Here is an 18,572-nt window from a genome sequence, read left to right as displayed (position 1 = left end):
ACTCCAAAGAGCTGAGAAACTGCACCAAAAGCTTCCTCTGAGCAGATGGCTCCTCCCTCTTGGTTGTACCACTTGAACAGGGGACCATCAGGGAGAGGGATGAGGTGGCTGCAATCCTGGCTTAGCCAGTGACCTGCCTAGACAGCTCCCCTTTCACAGGAGCTGACCGCGGTCAGCCCTAGTCAGTGTCATTGTCCAGTTGGAAAACTCTGGTCACTACACAATAGCTAACCACACGGCCTCTGCTCTAGCTGGTAAGTCAAAGGGAATCCAAACAGGTTTGTTGTCACTTGAGGTTGATTATCCTGTCAGTGACACCTCACATGTGCAGCACTCTGAAAAGCTAAAGTGCTTTCAGACATTGTTATGTTTGTAACAGTTCCGTGACTTAGGGCAGAGTTTATGATCCCACTTTCAAGAAAACAGGTGCGGGTACACAGGGTGGGGGGAGAGTGAGAGAGGGGAGATTTTTTTCCCTTTAACTTCATCAACAGAGCTCAAACTAGTATAGTTCTTACTCAATGTACGATGGGTTTATTGGGCCATAAACCCATTGTAGGTTGGAAATATCACAAGTTGAAGATGCCTTAACACTTCTAACCTGCCAGCATCATACACAGCTCTGCCTGGCCCACTTCAGTGCGCTCAGAACACTTTATTAGGGGCACCTGGGTGGCTCAGTGGGTTAAGCCTCTGCCTTCGGCTCAGGTCATGATCTCGAGGTCCTCAGATCGAGCCCCACGTCGAGCTCTCTGCTCAGCGGGAAGCCTACTTCTCCCCCCTTCCCCCCTCCCCCGCCTGCCTCTCTGCCTACTTGTGATCTTGTGTGTCAAATAAATCTTTAAAAAAAAAAAATTAGTCTACAGTTGGGCAGAATCATCTGTTGGAAAGCCTATCTGTAATAAAATGTTGAGTATCTCCCGTGATTTACTAATACTGTACTGAAAGTGAAAAAGTTTATAGGAGTACAGGATGGTTGTAGGCATATCAGTTGTTTATCCTTGGGATCGCATGGCTGCCTGGAAGCCACAGCTCGCTGCCCAGCATCACGAGTTTTGCACTGCATATGGCTAGTCTGGGAAAAGATCCAGATTCAAAATTCAAAGTATGGTTTCGTAAATGCATATGGCTTTTGCAACATTGTACAATTTAAAAATCCTGAAAAAAAAAAAAATCCTAAGTCAAACTATTCTAGTCAGGGACTGTCTGTACTGAGATTTCTCTTCTATATTGTATTCTGTAGAAGGGCCAGTATCATTATTTACTCAGAATACAGTATTTGGATTAACTAGTGTGTGGACACATCCACTTGGGCCTGATGACTTTTGATGTAGAGAAACCATGCTTTGGGTAGCATAAGAAAGATTTCCTTCCCACCATTCTTATCAGCCAAGTGGAAGACTTGCAAGGGGTGGGCCACAAGGTCCTCAGCCCCAGAGCATCAACTGAACCGTCCGCGGAGCAGAAGTGTTGTGCCTCTCGGATCTCCCAGATGACCAGAGGGCCAGTCCTGATAGGTTTCTTTTTCCCTAGTTCTCCGACTATCAGAATTACCTTGTGAATAGCTGTGTGAAGGAGAACCCCACCATGGAGCGGTCCATTGCCCTGTGTAACGGCATCTCCCAGTGGGTACAACTGATGGTTCTCAGCCGCCCCACCCCACAGCTCCGGGCAGAAGTCTTCATCAAGTTCATCCAGGTGGCTCAGGTCAGTGACTAGATTAAGAATTTGACCCCTATGAGGCAAAGTACCCCCTCTTCCCCCCACCCCCAAGCCAGTCTGTCTGTTAGAGCTGCTTTCCCCTCCCAAACCACAGTGGAATTTATGTGATGTGAACTGTCTCAGATTTAGATAAGGTGACATTTCTATTTTCCACATAAGAGCAATATGGTGAGGACCATGCTGATTATCTCAGGGGTCAGGGTACACTTTTACACCTGTTTAGATCTTTAAAACAATATTTTTACTTATTTTTTTATCTAAAGTAATTTCTACACCCAATGTGGGGCTTAAACTCATGACCCCAAGATCGAGTCACACACTCTTCTGACTGAGCCAGCCAGGTGTCCCAAGGTCTGTTTAGATCCTTTAACATATTCAGAAGATGCTTCCCAGCCCACATTGTTTCCCCAAATCTGGCCCACATGGCAAAGGGCAGTCTCCCAGGTTTTAATGGGGCTGGACCACCTCAGTTGTCTTAGCTCTTTGAGCCCATATTGTGTTGAATGGCTGCGTTTAACGTATGAAGGCAGAGTTTAAGCATCCGATGAGAGGAAAACAGGTAGTAAGAACACGTAATTAAAATTCCCCAGAAATTCTGGCTCCTCTCTCCCAGTGACTGTCCTCTCTCCCAATGATGTAAGAGAATAAGACAAAGTCTCTGTCCTTAAAAATAAAAGTTTGGTTGAGATGAAGAATATAAAATATTATTACCTCTAGATGGTCAAGACCAGTGTTTCTTAAAGCTTGGTACATGGGCCACTTGCTCTGATATTAACTGAGGATTTAACCTAAGTTCAGCCCCACATCTCAGGAATCAGAATAGCTGCTCTTAGATCCAGAAATCGGCATTAAGCAAGTATGCTGGGTGGTTCTTAGAAACACTGATGTGGAGGATGGCCCGCAGAACTAGTGCAACAAAGGAAGGAGATGTGCCACCTTGCTAGATACAGTCTGAAGTTAAGCCTACAGGGGAAAATAGAAAACCCCAACACCTGACTGCTAGGCTTTGACCAGTATTAGGAAGACTAGTGGTGCAGAGCAGAGAGGCGTGTAACTGACATGTGCATTAACTATTTTCATCTCTTTTCTGTGTCACAGAAGCTCCACCAGCTACAGAACTTCAATACGCTGATGGCTGTGATAGGTGGACTCTGTCACAGCTCAATCTCCAGGCTCAAGGAGACAAGTTCGCATGTCCCGCACGAAATCAATAAGGTCAGTGTCACTGCTTCCTTCCCCCCAGGCCCTCTTAGCAGCCTTCCCAGGACCAGCCTCAACACTTATTGAGAGGCAACCAGAAGGCATTTCCAAACCATATCACCCTTTGTTAACTAACTAGGCAAAATACTGGAGAGGCAAACCCCCGCAAAAACCCCACAGGATGGGAATATCCATCTGAGTCTGAGAGTGACTGTAATTCAGTCTGACCTCAGTGTCACTGCGCGTGTCCCATGTCCCTGTGGGTCAGTCGAAATAATGTGTGCCTCTCTCCTGTACGCCCATAAATATTCAGAGTCACGGTCTTTAATATCAACTCCCTTGATCCAGCAACTTGTTCCAAAATGGTTTCCCAAAAGAGTGGTTGGGTGGACCGTAGTTCGTTTTGTATGTGAGTGACACATGAGAAACCTACTTATCCAGATCTCTTGGAGAATGACCTTCCAGATAGTTGAATTTTCCCAGAGTTGAAAACGAGCTTTTCAGGTGCCATTTTGTAATAGTGTTTTATTGAGGAATATTTTTCTTAAATGCCTTATGCACTTTTCTCAATTCTTTAGATTTTACAGAATAGGCTTTAGTCCGTATTTATAACATAGGGCTGTTATTATGAATACAAACCACTAAGATACACTGCAGATAGAAATGCAGTTATGTCTGGTATGGATTAGCTAACAACTGCTCTTTGAGCATTTTCATCTCACATGAGGACCTACCAGCCCTCCCTTACTAACCTCAGCCCCCCAGGTCCCCCACCTGTCCTCCCGAGCTGCACAGAGGCTCTTCTTTGGGAGACGTGTCTGTGTACCATTGTCCTATCATTCCCAGCTGTTCAGCCTACTCTTGGGAAGTCTCGGATTCATCATCCCCTGCTCTCACCATCCTGAGTTCTGGGGATGCTTCCCCACCGTCCCCCTTCCAGGTCCCTACTAGTTCTGGTGAAACTTAGTGGAACCTTCAAAAATACTGCCCAGGTCTCAGAAGTGACAGAGGGAGACAGTTCTGGAGATGAACATGCCCTCGTGTCACCTCACTGGCAAGATCAAGCCTGCTCCTCTCCAGCGTGGCGCCCCCACAGCAGTACTTCCGTGTCTGAAGCTCCTTGACCCTCAGGACAGTCTGCACAGCCCATTAGTGAGGCCAGAAGTAAAGCAAGAACCCCCTTCTCCTCTAGTAGTTTACTTCACCTCCCAAGGGGAGCAGAACTCTCTCATTTTTGCTGTTAGTCTGTCGTCATGTGAGCCCCTTCCATACTTCACGCTCATGGGCACTGTTTGCTGAGAGGTAAATGGGAAGGAGGCTCTTGCCCACTCACAGTGATTGAGGGGAGCTAACTCCAAGCCTCAGATCCTTCACTGAAGAGAAATGGTACTTGTTAGGCCACAAGAATTTCCAGCAGCATTTAAAAGTTACTTTGTGCTCTAACATGATTGGTGGACAGTCTTTGCCTCCCCGTCTTTGCGTCTGAGGAAGCTGTTCGTCTTGCACGAGGACTGGGGTTCTGTGAACTGCTTGCCCACTTGAACCAGGCATGTTTGTGGACCACCCAGAGCTGGCTGCTCCTGCTGGTGAGCAGCCGTGCCCCTTTCAGGGCTGGGGCAGGACGTGGGCTCTCGGGAAGAGCTCCCTAGGCCTTCTGCCTGGTCTTCCTGCATGCCCTCTGCTGGGACTCGGTCTCCGGTGCAGGATTTCTGTCTGTGAATGGAGTAGCACGGGCTTCCTCTGACTTAGGCCCATCAGAGAATCCCTGAGATAAAGCCCGCAGAGCATGCGTGGACCGCTGAAACCCCACAGCTTCCCCCGTCTGCAGTAGTCAGCACTTCCAACAGCGCACTTCACATGTGTCTCTGGAAGCGTGCAGATGATACTAGGGAAGGAACAGCATGGCTCAGGGATAGAGGTCAGAGGGACATTTACTATGTACTATATATCCTTGTGATTTCATCTCAAGGTTTGTATTTTTAAAAAACTAGCATAAAATGGTAAGACTGCACTTAAAATTTTTCAGTTACATAGTAAAGCATACCTTGTGTTTGTAGACGCACTCTGACATTTGAAGGAAACCCCAGTTTTAACTTGGGAGTCATAGTCTGCAACTTCTAAGTGAATCAGCTCCTGCCCCATTCGGGATGGGGTGAAATCATGGGAGGAGTTGAGAGTATTGCAGACAACACACGCTGCCTGGTGGGTACCTGTGACTGGGTGTCTTCTATTTTGTAGGTTCTGGGTGAGATGACCGAGCTGCTGTCCTCCTGTAGAAACTATGATAACTACCGGCGAGCCTATGGGGAGTGCACCCAATTCAAGATCCCCATTCTGGGGGTGCACCTCAAGGATCTCATCTCCCTGTACGAAGCCATGCCCGACTATCTGGAAGATGGGAAGGTCAACGTCCACAAGCTGCTGGCCCTTTACAATCATATCAGTGAACTGGTCCAGCTGCAAGAGGTGGCCCCACCCTTGGAGGCCAACAAGGACTTGGTGCACCTGCTGACGGTGAGGTTCCCATAGGAGGCAGTTACTAAGGATGAGCTGTGTGCCACCCACCACTCCCTGCAGCCTCACAGATACTAGCTCAGTTAATAAAAACTCTCGGAAGTGGATACTATGATGGTCACCATTTTATGGATGGGGATACTGAGGCACAAAGGTTTAATTGGTCAGGGTACTGCACATGATTAAGCAGCAGAACCTGGATTCAGACCCAGGTAGTGGAACTCCAGAGGCTGTGCTTATAAACAGTATGCCCTTAGGACTTCTAAAACTGTTTCCCACCCCTCTACAAAAGCAATCCTTAACTCTCTGGGAGGAGCCGATAGCAAATCAGGACCTAAGCTTTGTAAGAGACGGAGTACGCGTATTCACATTTAAAAAAGAGTAAGGCAGTGAGGAAAAAATAAAAAAGGAGGCATTCAAGGCAAGAATACGTGAACACTTGTGGTACAGGAGACCAGGATTTGCGCTTTGGGTCCACAGTGAGATCAGATGCGCTCCCTTCCAGACCCACAATTCTGTAGTTCACCAGCTATGTGACTATGGGCATGTAACTCTAAATCTGTTACCTTTTCTGTAAATCAGAGATCAGTCTCTGGGATAACTTGTAACTTCTTTCATTTCTAAAATTACACAGTTCTTAATCTGCGCTTTCATAGAGTGGCATAATTATTAGAACCTCTTCTGCCCTTACAGGATAATTCCAGGAGCTCCACGGTTCACATCCTAGCCCTTCTGGCAGTTGGCCAGGTGACCATGGCAGGTCTCGGCCATAGACATCACCTGTGAAGATATACCGATCTTAATTTTTTTGAATCACAAAATCACGTGATGAAAACTGTTAACATTCTTCCCAGAAAAATATACATGAGTTCTGGACCTCTTGAAGTCATCCACAGGCTCTAGGTTAAGATTATTATTATTTTTTAAAGATTATTTATTTGTTTATTTGACAGAGAGAGAGATCACAAGTAGGCAAAAAGGCAGGCAGAGAGAAAGAGAGAGAGGAGGAAACAGGCTCCCCGCTGAGCAGAGAGCCCATTGCGGTACTCGATCCCAGGACTCTGAGATATGACCTGAGCCGAAGGCAGAGGCTTTAACCCACTGAGCCACCCAGGCACCCAAGAATAAGATTATTTTTAAGAACTCCCTTCTAGATTTTATGGTGTTAAGATACATGAAACTGATTAACTCTTAATATCATTTAAAAACTGTTATCACTTCAACTGGGTCCGGCTGTAGAGAACAAGTGAGGTGTGGACCTTCTGACCAGATAGAGCCTTTTGCCTAAGCTCTAAGGGATTAGATATTATATCATATTTTAAAAGAGGACATCTTGATATTTCCCCACAATTTAAAAAACATTTTAACAAGGAGCTAATGCTAGCCCAATTACAGCAGTAAGTGTTACACCCCCCCCAAACTGTGTGACTTGTAAAAACAAGCTATTAGAATGGCCTAGAAGAGGGGCGCCTGGGTGGCTCAGTGGGTTAAGCCACTGCCTTCGGCTCAGGTCATGATCCCAGGTCCTGGGTTCGAGCCCCACATCCGGCTTTCTGCTCAGCAGGGAGCCTGCTTCCTCCTCTCTCTCTGCCTGCCTCTCTGCCTACTTGTGATTTCTCTCTGTCAAATAAATAAATAAAATCTTTAAAAAAAAAAACAAAAAAGAATGGCCTAGAAGAGTAAAGAAACACATCAGCCATGGGACAGACAAATGGCATCCTAGCAAATAACTGTGTTCTGCTTTGACCTGCAGTTGTCTTTAGATCTCTACTATACCGAAGATGAAATCTATGAGCTTTCCTATGCTCGGGAACCAAGGAACCACAAAGCCCCAGTGAGTTGTGCATATTTTTACACTAAGATTACTGCATGTAACACGTACTTTACAAGCTGCTCATCGAGGCCATCATCTTAAGGAACATATTTATCCAGTTTAATAAGTATTAGGTTTCCATTACGTGCCCAACCTTGTGCTAGGAACAGAGCTTCAACATATGTATCAGTAGTTCCTGACCATAGTGAGCCTGTCGTCTGCCTGAAGGGATGAGACGAATATGGGAACGGTAAACGAGCATGTGCCCTAAGCACGTCCCAGTGAGTGGCTGGTGATTTACCAAGTAGAGAAGGGAGAGTCGTTGGCCATAGGGACCTCTCCTTCCTATTTATTATAGAGTATCCCCGCATCAGTTGTTTCTTTTCTCTGATTTGTTGATAAGCATATGCATCCCAATTAGGAATGACCGATCATCCTATATTCATCTGGGTCAGAAAGAGCAGTCTGCTGAGGCCTTTGACCTCTTGTGAGGAGTCCTCAAAACTGCAGTCTAGGTGCTGCCTGGTAGGACCCTCACAGGTTGTCTGGCCTGCCCCTCCTCCAGGCAGGCGAGAATTTCAGCCTTCTTTCCGAAGGATGGGTATCCACCAGTCTCCTGCGAAGCTTCTCAGCCCCCAACCATGTGGTACTCAAGCGGGGAGGTACCCGTGCATAAGTAAACCAATTTCTCTGTTCAGGTGGCTAGACTTCATTGTCTCTACACAGAAAAATCACATTCTAGCTCCCACTGCCATGAAAGCTGTTCACTGAAAATAGTTGGCAGCTTCTGTTTTCAGGGCGTTAGAGGGCATTTCAGAGGAAAGGGTACATTCTCCCATGTTTGGAAAAGATTTTCATAGGGGCCAAGTCTCATGTTAAGAATGGATTCCATCGCAGCTTGTCCAGGTCTTAGACCTCTCCTTCTGTCATCCTGCCTTGGTTTCAGCTATTTTTCTCCTCATCTATGTCTTTAGTAAGTAGAGAACAGAGAGAAAATTTAAAGGAGCCACTGTACTTTTGCTGATAGCTCTGACAAAAGGTTTAATGCAGAGGGAATGGAGAATTTTGAGTCACCTCAAAATTGTCAATGTCAAATAGACATATATATTTGAATATGTGTGAGGAGCACTTTGTCAGCTGTGAAGCACACTTGCATTGGCCACAATGACAGTTGGGAGATTTCAATTCCACATGGGCTCTCAGCTCCTTGCCCCTGCACAGAGTGGGCAGTTGTCCGCAGTGCGGCCATGAGGTAGTGGGAAAGGAAAGAGCTGTCCGTTGTACTGCATTCTGGTCATGGGGGTTTCTCTGAATATTTCATTTCAGCCACTAACACCCTCAAAACCACCAGTAGTAGTGGACTGGGCCTCTGGAGTATCTCCCAAACCGGACCCAAAGACCATAAGCAAACACGTCCAGAGGATGGTGGATGTAAGTACAGCTATGTTTCAGCAGACAAAGCAAGGCACAGCCTGGCTTCGCTTTATGGGGGGGCAGGGGAGGCACACCCACAATGGCAGAAACACAAAGGTGGGAAACTTGAAACCTGTTCCTAGTGAGCACAGGGAGCCGCTTCTCATACTGTGCTGGCAGGACAGTTCACAGGTTACATTTTGCAAACACACTCGGGCCTCATGTTGGGGGGAGGTGTGTGGTCTCTTGAAGACCTAGTTAGGAGGGCATATATTTAAAGGCTGGCAGTTGATTTGTGAGACAGAGGCATTAGAAAAGGTTTGAGTAAGGACAATAAGGAGAATCTAATACTGAAAATTTGGGGCCTCTTTATTGTCTTCACTATTTCTGTGGAGGAGGGAGTACATCCTTTTGGGTCTCTGTATTCATCCTTGTGGACCAATCCAGTGTAGTAACAGAAAAGTGAGAGCCAGCATGTGACAGAACCACGAGCAGTGGAGGCCTAAGGGGGAAGGAGCACTTCCGCTGGGCTCTTGGCAGCAGCACTGGAAGCGGGGCAGAGCGGAGGGAGAGCAGCCCCTGTGCAATGAGCAGGGAGCACCCAGTGGCCAGGGAGGTGGCACTGTTGATGGGCTGCTAGACCCGCAAGCTCCCAGCCCCCGCAGACACGGGCCCAGGGCAGACCTGCCACGTGCCCCAGTGCTTCTCTGCGGTTTTGGGAGCACGTCTCCTCGTTCTCTCATTCAGGCTGAGGAGAGGCTTTTGTCAGATATTCCAGCCCCAGAGAGAAATGATTGGTTTTGCTTTGGTAATCACCAAAGAAACTCCTTTTTCCCCCACAGTCTGTCTTCAAGAACTATGATCATGACCAGGATGGATATATTTCTCAGGAAGAGTTTGAAAAGATTGCTGCCAGTTTTCCCTTCTCCTTCTGTGTGATGGACAAAGATAGGTGAGCGTTTGTGAAGGGGAACAGGAGGCTCCTGGTGCTGAGGAGCGAGCACCACAAGAATGGCTGTCTGGTGTTGGTTCGGACCGCCACAGACCATGAAAAATAAAAGTGTTTTAAATGCGTCAGAATTGAAGGTTTCAAAAATCTGTCAGTTAAGGAATAGTCAACTATAAATTAAGAAAACCTTTAGTGTTCCTTCTTGCTTGATCCGGCAGATTACGAGAAACAATTATTTAATACTTTGCCCATTACTTTTCGGAAGGTTACACAGGCTCTATATTGGATCTCTGTATAAGGTCAAAGGATGGCTGGTGGGCTCCAGTTTTGTGTCAGGTACGGTCTAAAGTCAGAAACCACAGCATAAGGCACTTCTCTCCCTTACAGTTCCCATGTCTTTTCTAAGTATTCAAATTGGCTAGGAAAATTTACTTTAGCCAAGGAACACCTCTGAAGAAAGGACTCTTGCCATCTTATCTCCTAATGATGTGCTATCCACGCATCCCTACGGAAAAGCAGGGCTCATGGAGACAATCCCCAGTACCCCAGTACTATGTACTATACCTACCAAAGAAGGGTAAAAACAGAGATGAGTTTCTAAGGCTAGAAGCCACTCTCATTACCCCAGACCCCACTTATACCTTGTCTGTCCCTTGCTGGCAGGGAAGGCCTCATCAGCAGAGACGAAATCACAGCCTACTTCATGAGGGCCAGCTCAATCTACTCCAAACTGGGCCTGGGCTTTCCTCACAACTTTCAAGAGACCACCTACCTGAAACCTACTTTCTGTGACAACTGTGCTGGATTTGTAAGTAGTTGTTTGAATGCGTGAGGCTGAACTGGGGGTGGGGTATGAGACAATTTAAATGATTAAGCCAGGCAGAGACCTCACCACCCTTATCAACCATCCCAGCTTAGAGCCTAAGCAAACACCTAGAATAAGCTCATTCTCAAATGCATGGCTTTTACTTGAACTCCTCTTTACCATTTGTCCCGGACTGATTTCTTCCTTTGGTCCATGAGGCCTGGGACAAATGTAAGAAATGTTGAACTGCAGATATATTTTTTAAGTAATTATAGTCATATGCTGTTGGTATTGTAAGAGAAAAGAAGTATGAGACATCCATGCCCATTCCCCTTCAAAAGGAACTGCTTTAAGAAGTCATGTGGCTCTGCTCCTCTCTGACCTCCCACCCTGGCTCTCCCAGTCCATGACCCCAGGATTCTGCATGCTTGTTCTTAGTTTGGTGTCCTGAGAAAGTGGTTAGTTCTTTGATTCATCTACGTCAGGCCTCAGGAAGGCCTCCTAAGTCCATGCTAGTGAGTTCTTGAGAATTTTTTACTTTGATCAGCACAAACTCTTCCTATTTGCGATTTAAGGTCAGTAGAGTTAAGATGGGGAAGATAAAGATTTCCTTCCCACCTGAGGAAGAGAACACAATGAGGGAAAATAAAGAATGGATGCCACTGGATAGCCTTATACTGGACAGATGAATGGTGGCCAATACACTCTAACCATATCTTGTCTGTCCTATAGCTCTGGGGAGTGATCAAACAAGGATATCGATGTAAAGGTAAGGCTCAGCTTTGTCTACTGTGTTGTTTTCCCCGGTCTCAGAGGCTCTCCTAATAAAGCATTTTTTACCAGAGGAGTTGTCCATTGAATCCACAACTTCTCAGCACAGCTCCCAGCCTCATTCCCGAACTGGTTTCCCTAGAGCACCCACTGCCACCAGAGAAGAGGAATGCCTGAGCGACCAGTTATGAAGCTCCCCCCCTTGCATGGTCCTCTCTCTGTGTGGGCGGTCCTGGAAACAGGGATGGTGGGTCTCCAAAGAAAGGCACTTTGGGAAAAGAAGTATTTACCAAAGCCCCTTGTCAGCTTTTCTTTTTTTTTTTTTTAAGATTTTATTTATTTATTTGACAGAAAGAGGGAGATCACAAGTAGGCAGAAAGACAGACAGAGAGGGAGGGAGGCAGGCTTCCTGCCGAGCGGAGAGCCCGATGCGGGGCTCGATCCCAGGACCCTGGGACCATGACCTGAGCCAAAGGCAGAGGCTTTAACCCACTGAGCCACCCAGGTGCCCCTCAGCTTTTCTCTTATCAGTAGATTCCTCTGGACCTAACTGTCCTTCCTTATAACTAGAAAAATTCAGGAGTGAAGGAGAGGAGATTTTCATGGCGAGGAAGAAAGAGCAAGACCTAAGAGCTGCGAACCTCCAGAGGGTCTCTGTAAAGTAGGCAGTATATGTAGGATGACTAAGAATCCACTTCTCTCCAAGATAGTGGATGCTGCTTCTGATTCTGAGACTCGGTTCCATGGTGTAATGGTTAGCACTCTGGACTCTGATTCTGAGACTCATGATGAGAAGACTACTAGGTGCATAAGGAATAGGAGGTGGCAACTCCAGACTAGGACAGGCATGTGTGACAAGACAGCACTGCACAAATGTGGTTTTGAGACTCTGGAGAAGAAAGCGAAAGACTTCCTGACCAGAATGTCTTGTCCACAGACTGCGGGATGAACTGCCACAAACAATGCAAAGATCTGGTGGTGTTTGAGTGCAAGAAGCGAGCCAAGAACCCAGCAGCTCCCACAGAGAACAGCCCCGGCGGAGGGCCAACATCTGGCCTTCACCCACTGGGAGCCAAAGACCTGCTCCACGGTAAGTAGGCACAGAGAACATTTCTCTTGGAAAATGAAGTGGGAAGGATAAAGTTTTTGGGGAGCAAAGATTACCTTTGTCCTTCTCCCTTTTAGTAAAAACCACCGCAGACACATTTCAAGAATTACATATCACTTTTGGGGACCACAGTTCTGTCACATAAAATACAAACGTGGCAGAGAGCAGCACAAAGGTCAGGTTGTAAAATGGGAAATTAAAAAAAAGAAAATCACCCTAACACTCCAAAAAATATAGGGTTGTTATTTTAGGGTAAATAATTTAAATATTCTGATACTTGAAACAGTATAATTACAATTTTGAGCTTTATTTGGGTAAATACATCAAGTCAATTTATGTTCCCCTGCGGGAAATTTAAGTACCATCCTTATAAGGTTTCTAGTATTAGAACTACTGGTTTAAATTGTAACTGTCATTTGGACAACTTTTTGTTGTCCAGAAGCCATTTTGACTACACCAATCCAGTATCTTGGCTATAAAGTTTAGTAATGAAAAATATATAACATTTTAATAGAAATGCATGTTTCTTAAAAAACACTTTGTTTCATTTTCCCCAATCCTGGAAGGTAACCTTTTCATCCTCATTAAATGAAAAAGGCTAAACAGAATCTAAAATCTATTTATAAATGTGTTTCAAACAGCCCAGAATTACTGTTGACTCTTTGTAAAACAATAAATTTAGATGATCAGTAGTCTACCTTACAGCCTACCAATCATCTCAAATATATCCACTCTTTACTTTTCCAAGAAATTACTCCTAATGGTCAATATTCAGGCTGGGTCCTGGGCAAGGGTGCTAGTGGAAAGAAGAAAACCAGAATGATTCCTCTCTCCTTTTACCAATTAGTATCATACTAAGGGTAATACATTTTGAGACTTATTTCCACAAAGCTGGAACTTTAACTCTCACAGTTAAGCCACATTAACTGTACAAATAGGTCCCAAAGAAAATTCGTACCAGCTCCTAGAGGCCACCTGCATGAGGACCAAAATTTGAATGCTGAGAGCTACCACATTCCAATGTCCACAGCAAACCTGCATGGACCATTTCTCTCTAGAGCACTGAAGCAGGGCCTCACTTCAGCTAATCTACAGAAACCAAAATCTTCTAGGCAACCTTTGTGCAAATAGAAAAATGTCCTGTCCTCAGGGTAGATGTAGCCTCACCGTGGCTTCACCAGCAAAAGCCCCTGGACTTCAGGCCCCTTCACCCCCTGAAGAGGGTGCCTGAAAAGGAATCCACTTTGGACCCATGGAACTCCTATATCAACAAGAAGGGTCCCAGTTTAAACTAATAGGTCAATCCTGAGTCTCTGCTTTTCTGAGATAGAGTACTAATACGTCATATATCTTTCTACAGCTCCTGAGGAAGGACCTTTTACATTCCCTAACGGGGAGACTGTGGAACACAGTGAAGAAAGTAAAGATCGGACCATCATGCTCATGGGAGTGTCCTCACAGAAGATTTCTGTTCGGCTAAAGAGGACTGTCGCCCACAAGGCCACCCAGACAGAATCACTGCCTTGGCTTGGCACTGAGGCCCCTTCCGGTTCCTTTATGCTGTCCTCTCCAAGGAAGACAGCCCAGGATACTCTGTATGTGCTTCCCAGTCCCACATCTCCATGCCCCAGCCCCGTCTTGATCAGAAAGCGGGCTTTCGTCAAGTGGGAAAACAAAGAATCCCTCATAAAGTCAAAGGAGGATCTCCGTCATCTCAGACCTCCAACCTACCAAGAGCTGGAACAGGTACCTTCCTTTTCTTTTCTTTCAGACTCAGAGAAAGGGGGTTAAACCAGGGAAGAATATGTAAGCTAAAAATTCCAACCAGGTTGGTTAATAGCAGGATAAGACCAAAAAAGGAAAGAAAGGATTCTGGCTTTCTTTCAAACCAGTGGAGGCCATGTCTCACATTACATGAGTAGAACAAGATATACCAGGCTCCCTACTGCCCTTTCAAAAGGTTGGTGCCGGGACGCAAAGTCTGTTCAAAGTAGATGCTTTGAGGAATAAACTAGTTTCTACTGATCAGCTTTACGGTGCTGACACCACACCCTTTTTTCTAAATGAAACTCAGACACATCGAAGAATGTGCAGATCTTCTCTATGCAGTAGACAGTACTGGCAAGTGCATATAAACAGCTGTATATAATCTATGAACAACTATAGAAGCTGCTTTTTCTTCTGTTCAGCTTACAATGTCCTAATTATAAGGGGCCCCATAAAGGCATTATAAAAAAGTTTATCAAGAAAAGAAGAACACAAATTTGGGAATATGGTTCCAAGGTTAGAGAAAAGGGCATAATGAAAGAGGAGGACAGGAAAGGGGACAACAGGCAGTTGCCCAAATACTCAATTCTGTAGGGAAAATTATTAATGTACTTTTTGTTTGGCGTACAGGGCTCTTGGTGAGGCCTGGCTCAGATGGTTTCCTACCAATGATAGGGAAGCTCAGATCTACTTCATCACAGATTTTTCTAAAATGTCAAGGTTAGCAATGTGTTAGCAGTACAAACAGAAAACCAACAGCCACCTAGCTAGGATTTGTTAAATAATTCAACATACTACATAGTGAAATTGCCCAAAATGGCCTCAGAATTCCCTGCCTTTTTCTTAGTGTTGTACCTTCCCTGTCAGACTCCTAGAAACTGAAATAAAGAAATAGTTGAAGAAACAAGTGAGATAAAACATGTGAAACTCTTGGTTTGGTGCCTGGAACAAAGAATATAATAGTAGGAGGAACATAGGAAAAAAGAACACATTTTCTTGATGAAAGGTATTCTCTGGCTCAGAGTGGTTTTTGTTTTTTTTTTTTTAAGACCTGCTTTAAGAAGTCAATCAGAAGGTGACAAAATGTGGGTTACACAAAGCCCTTTCTCTTTAGGCGGAGAAACTGCCAAAGGCAACTTACAAGAACTCATCTTGGGGACACAGATTTGTGATTCTAATCTCAGAAGATACTGTGCCTGGCTTAGTCCTCTGTAAAATACAAGGCCAGGAGTCCATGCTCTCTATGGTTTGCTCCAGATCTTGAATAATTACTCTGTTATCATGGAACGCATTTACCTAGCACATAGCAATCCAGATAATTTCCATTAAGAAACAACTCATATTACCCAGAAACTGCTTACCATTGCAGGGAGGGAGTAATCAATATGGTATAATATAAGAACACTGGATTCATAGACTGGAGACATCATCATGGCAGCGGGAGTTGTACCTTTCTACTCCCCCTTTTATTTACAACAAACTGGTTATTCATAACCAAAAAAAAGTGACCTCACGGAACACCCAGGGGATCTATACCTGCCTGTGCCCAGAAATGAGGGGCTGAGCCTGCTCCACCCTCTCTTGTCATGATTAGGCAAGAGCAACCCTGGAAAATGTAAACCAGGTCAGACATGCTGGAAAGATACACAAGCTGGGGAGGTCCCACCAGCTGGGGCACCATGGGAGTGGAGCCAGACCACATAGAGTTTGGGGGCAGACGCGGAGGACAATCTTAGGACTCAGCCTCCCTCCCCAGGATGACACTGCAATGCACTGGCTTCCTCCCTCACAGAGGACAGGGAAAGCGAAAGTGGTGAGTGACTGACCCCCGTGACAGCACAGGCTACAGCTGGAAGAAGGACCCACTTCTATCCAGCAGCACTCAGGTTTCTGAGGAGGGACTTCCAGGACTGGGGGAAGGAAGAAGAAAGGGAAAGAAGCAGATATAAGAATAACAAAAGGCACCAAAGGAACACATCCTTCCTCCCCCCCACCACCCCCCACCTCTGGGTTTCAGGTTTGCCCATGGACCTCTGGGAGTACCCCCACTTGAGGATCCCCCCCTATCATGCCATGGGCAGCCCTCCACTTCTGCCGTCAGCACTCTAGACACCAGCTTTTTTAATGCACACTCCCAAGTGCAGCACCAGAGCCAGCTAAGGTAAAAAGAAACCCAAAACTTAGCTATATTATGTGGCCACCTTATGAAAACTAAAAGGACTTTAACTGCCAGTCTGCTGAATGGTAACAAAGTAAACAACTTAGAGAGGTGTATGCTACTTCAAATACGATGGCAGACACACATTTCATGAAATACTATGGAAACTCACGTATCACAGAAAAGAATTTCAGCAACCAAACTCAAAGGCATGGAATAGTGGGGTCTAACTGATAAATTCAAAATAGCTGTTATGAAGCGCTTCAACAAGCTACAAGAAACACTCAGGTAATTCAGTGAACTAAGGAATAAAATTAATGAACAGAAGGAGTTCTTTGTCAAAAAGACTGAAATTTTTAAAGAACCAAATTCTAGAGCTAAAGAATTCAATGAGATAAAGAATGCACTAGAAAGTTTAGGAAATAAGGCAGATCAAGGAAAGAACTAGCAACTTAGAAATGACTGTGAAGAGGCAAAAAAAAACAAAGGATTTTTTAAAAAGTGAAGAAACCCTGTAAGAGCTATCATTATGATGGAAAAAATATAGAAGGAAAAAGGAGCAGAAAGCATATTTAGAGAAATAATAGCTTAGAATTTCCCAAACCTGGAGAAGAAATTGGAGCATACACAAGTCCAAGAAGCTAATGGACCACCCAGTTATTGTTACTTTTTTAAAGATTTTATTTGAGTGAGAGAACGAGAAAGAGCATGAATGGTGCAGAAGGGCAGAGGGAGAAACAGTTTCCCTAAGGAGCAGGGAGCCCAAAGCAGGGTTCAACCCCAGGGACCCTGGGATCATGATATGAGCTGAAGGCAGATGCTCAACCGACTGAGCCACCCAGGTGCCACCCGATTATAATGCAATTGTCAAAAGCCAATGAGAAAGAATCTTAAAAATTGGGGGAAAAAAGAAAACTATGAAGGAACCCCATTAGCTCTCAGCAGGTTTCTCAGCAGAAATTCTATAGGCCATGAGAGAGTGAAATGACAAAGTATTAAAACTGCCAGCTCAGAGTACATCATCCAATGTCACCTTTCATATATGAATGTGAAATAAAGGCTTTCTCAGACAAAAACTGAAAGTGCTCAACACTGCTAGACCTGCCTTGCATGAAATGCTGAAAGTAGTTCTTCAAGCTGAAATGAAAACATGCTAAGTAGTGACATAAAAGCTAATGAAAGTACACAATACACCAGCAATGATAAGAAAGAAGCAGAATCAGAAAACTAGCTATATTAGAATGAGGTGTTCAACCTCTTAATTGTAGGAGAAAGGCCTTAGGAAAGGAACATTAAAAGGTAACTATAGCTACTATAATTTCTCAATGAATTCACAGCATAAAAAGATAAATTGTAATGTCAAAAATATAAAAGGGAAGGAATAAAAGAGTGGAGACAGCACTTTATCTTTGGTCACCTATAAAGTTTCAAGATAAAAAGGACTATTTTAATTATGAGATGTTTTACATGTAAGCCACATGGTAATCACAAATCAAAAAGAATGAAATCTTGCCATTTGCAATGAGGTAGATGGAACTAGAAGATACTATGCTAAGCAAAGTCAGTCAGAAAAAGACAAATACCATATGATTTCACTCCTATGTGGAATTTAAGAAACAAAACACATGGGCATAGGAAAAGGGAAGGAAAAATAAGGAAAACAGAGAGGGAGGCAAACCATTAGAGACCCTTAACTATAGGGAACAAACTGACAGTTGCTGGAGGCGAGGAGGGTTGAAGTGAGTGAGCGATGGGCCTTGAGAGCACTGGATGTAGGGAGCACTGGGTCTTGTATGCAACTAATGAATCACTAAATTCTACCTCTAAAACTAATAATACAATATATGTTAGTTAAAGTAAAAATTTTTAGGAGGCTCAACTCACTATGGAAAATCACACTTTACAAGGATAAGCAGAAACAGAGGGAAAAGGAGATATAAAACAACCAGAAGGCAAATAAGATTAATAACATGGCAGTAGTATGTCCTTACATAACAATAATTATGCTAAAAAAAAAAATGGATTGGTTTCACCAATCAAAAGGCACAGAGCAGCTGGATGGATTAAAAAAAGACCAATTCTGTGCTGCCACAGGAAACTCATTTCGATTCTCAAGACACATACTGGCTCAAAGTAAAGGGATGGAAGAGGATATTCCATGCAAATAGAAGTCCAAAGAAAATGGAGCATAGCCATACTTATGTCAAACAGGTTTAAAGCCACAAATGTTAACAAGAGACAAGGTCTTTATATAATGGTAAAAGGCTCGATACATCAAGATATTACATCAGCAAGATATAACAGTTGTAACATATATGCAACCAACATTGGGCTTCACTGGTGCAATCTACC

General features: G+C 44.6%; 1 protein-coding gene across 1 annotated transcript in view; it reads left to right on the top strand.

The window, feature by feature from the left end:
* RASGRP1 (RAS guanyl releasing protein 1) overlaps positions 1-18,572 on the top strand; it is an 81,296-nt gene that overhangs the window by 59,083 nt on the left and 3,641 nt on the right. The window contains exons 7-16 of the mRNA XM_047736208.1: positions 1,534-1,707; positions 2,821-2,937; positions 5,161-5,436; positions 7,190-7,270; positions 8,576-8,680; positions 9,505-9,614; positions 10,275-10,419; positions 11,149-11,185; positions 12,125-12,277; positions 13,656-14,041. Of these exons, the coding sequence (XP_047592164.1) occupies positions 1,534-1,707; positions 2,821-2,937; positions 5,161-5,436; positions 7,190-7,270; positions 8,576-8,680; positions 9,505-9,614; positions 10,275-10,419; positions 11,149-11,185; positions 12,125-12,277; positions 13,656-14,041 (1,584 nt within the window). The remainder of the gene's footprint in view (positions 1-1,533; positions 1,708-2,820; positions 2,938-5,160; positions 5,437-7,189; positions 7,271-8,575; positions 8,681-9,504; positions 9,615-10,274; positions 10,420-11,148; positions 11,186-12,124; positions 12,278-13,655; positions 14,042-18,572) is intronic.

Source organism: Lutra lutra, chromosome 7, assembly GCF_902655055.1.
Source record: "Lutra lutra chromosome 7, mLutLut1.2, whole genome shotgun sequence".
In the NCBI taxonomy this organism is placed as follows: Eukaryota; Metazoa; Chordata; class Mammalia; order Carnivora; family Mustelidae; genus Lutra; species Lutra lutra.
Note: the sequence above shows the minus strand (reverse complement) of the source record. Positions and strands in the feature narration are given on the sequence as shown.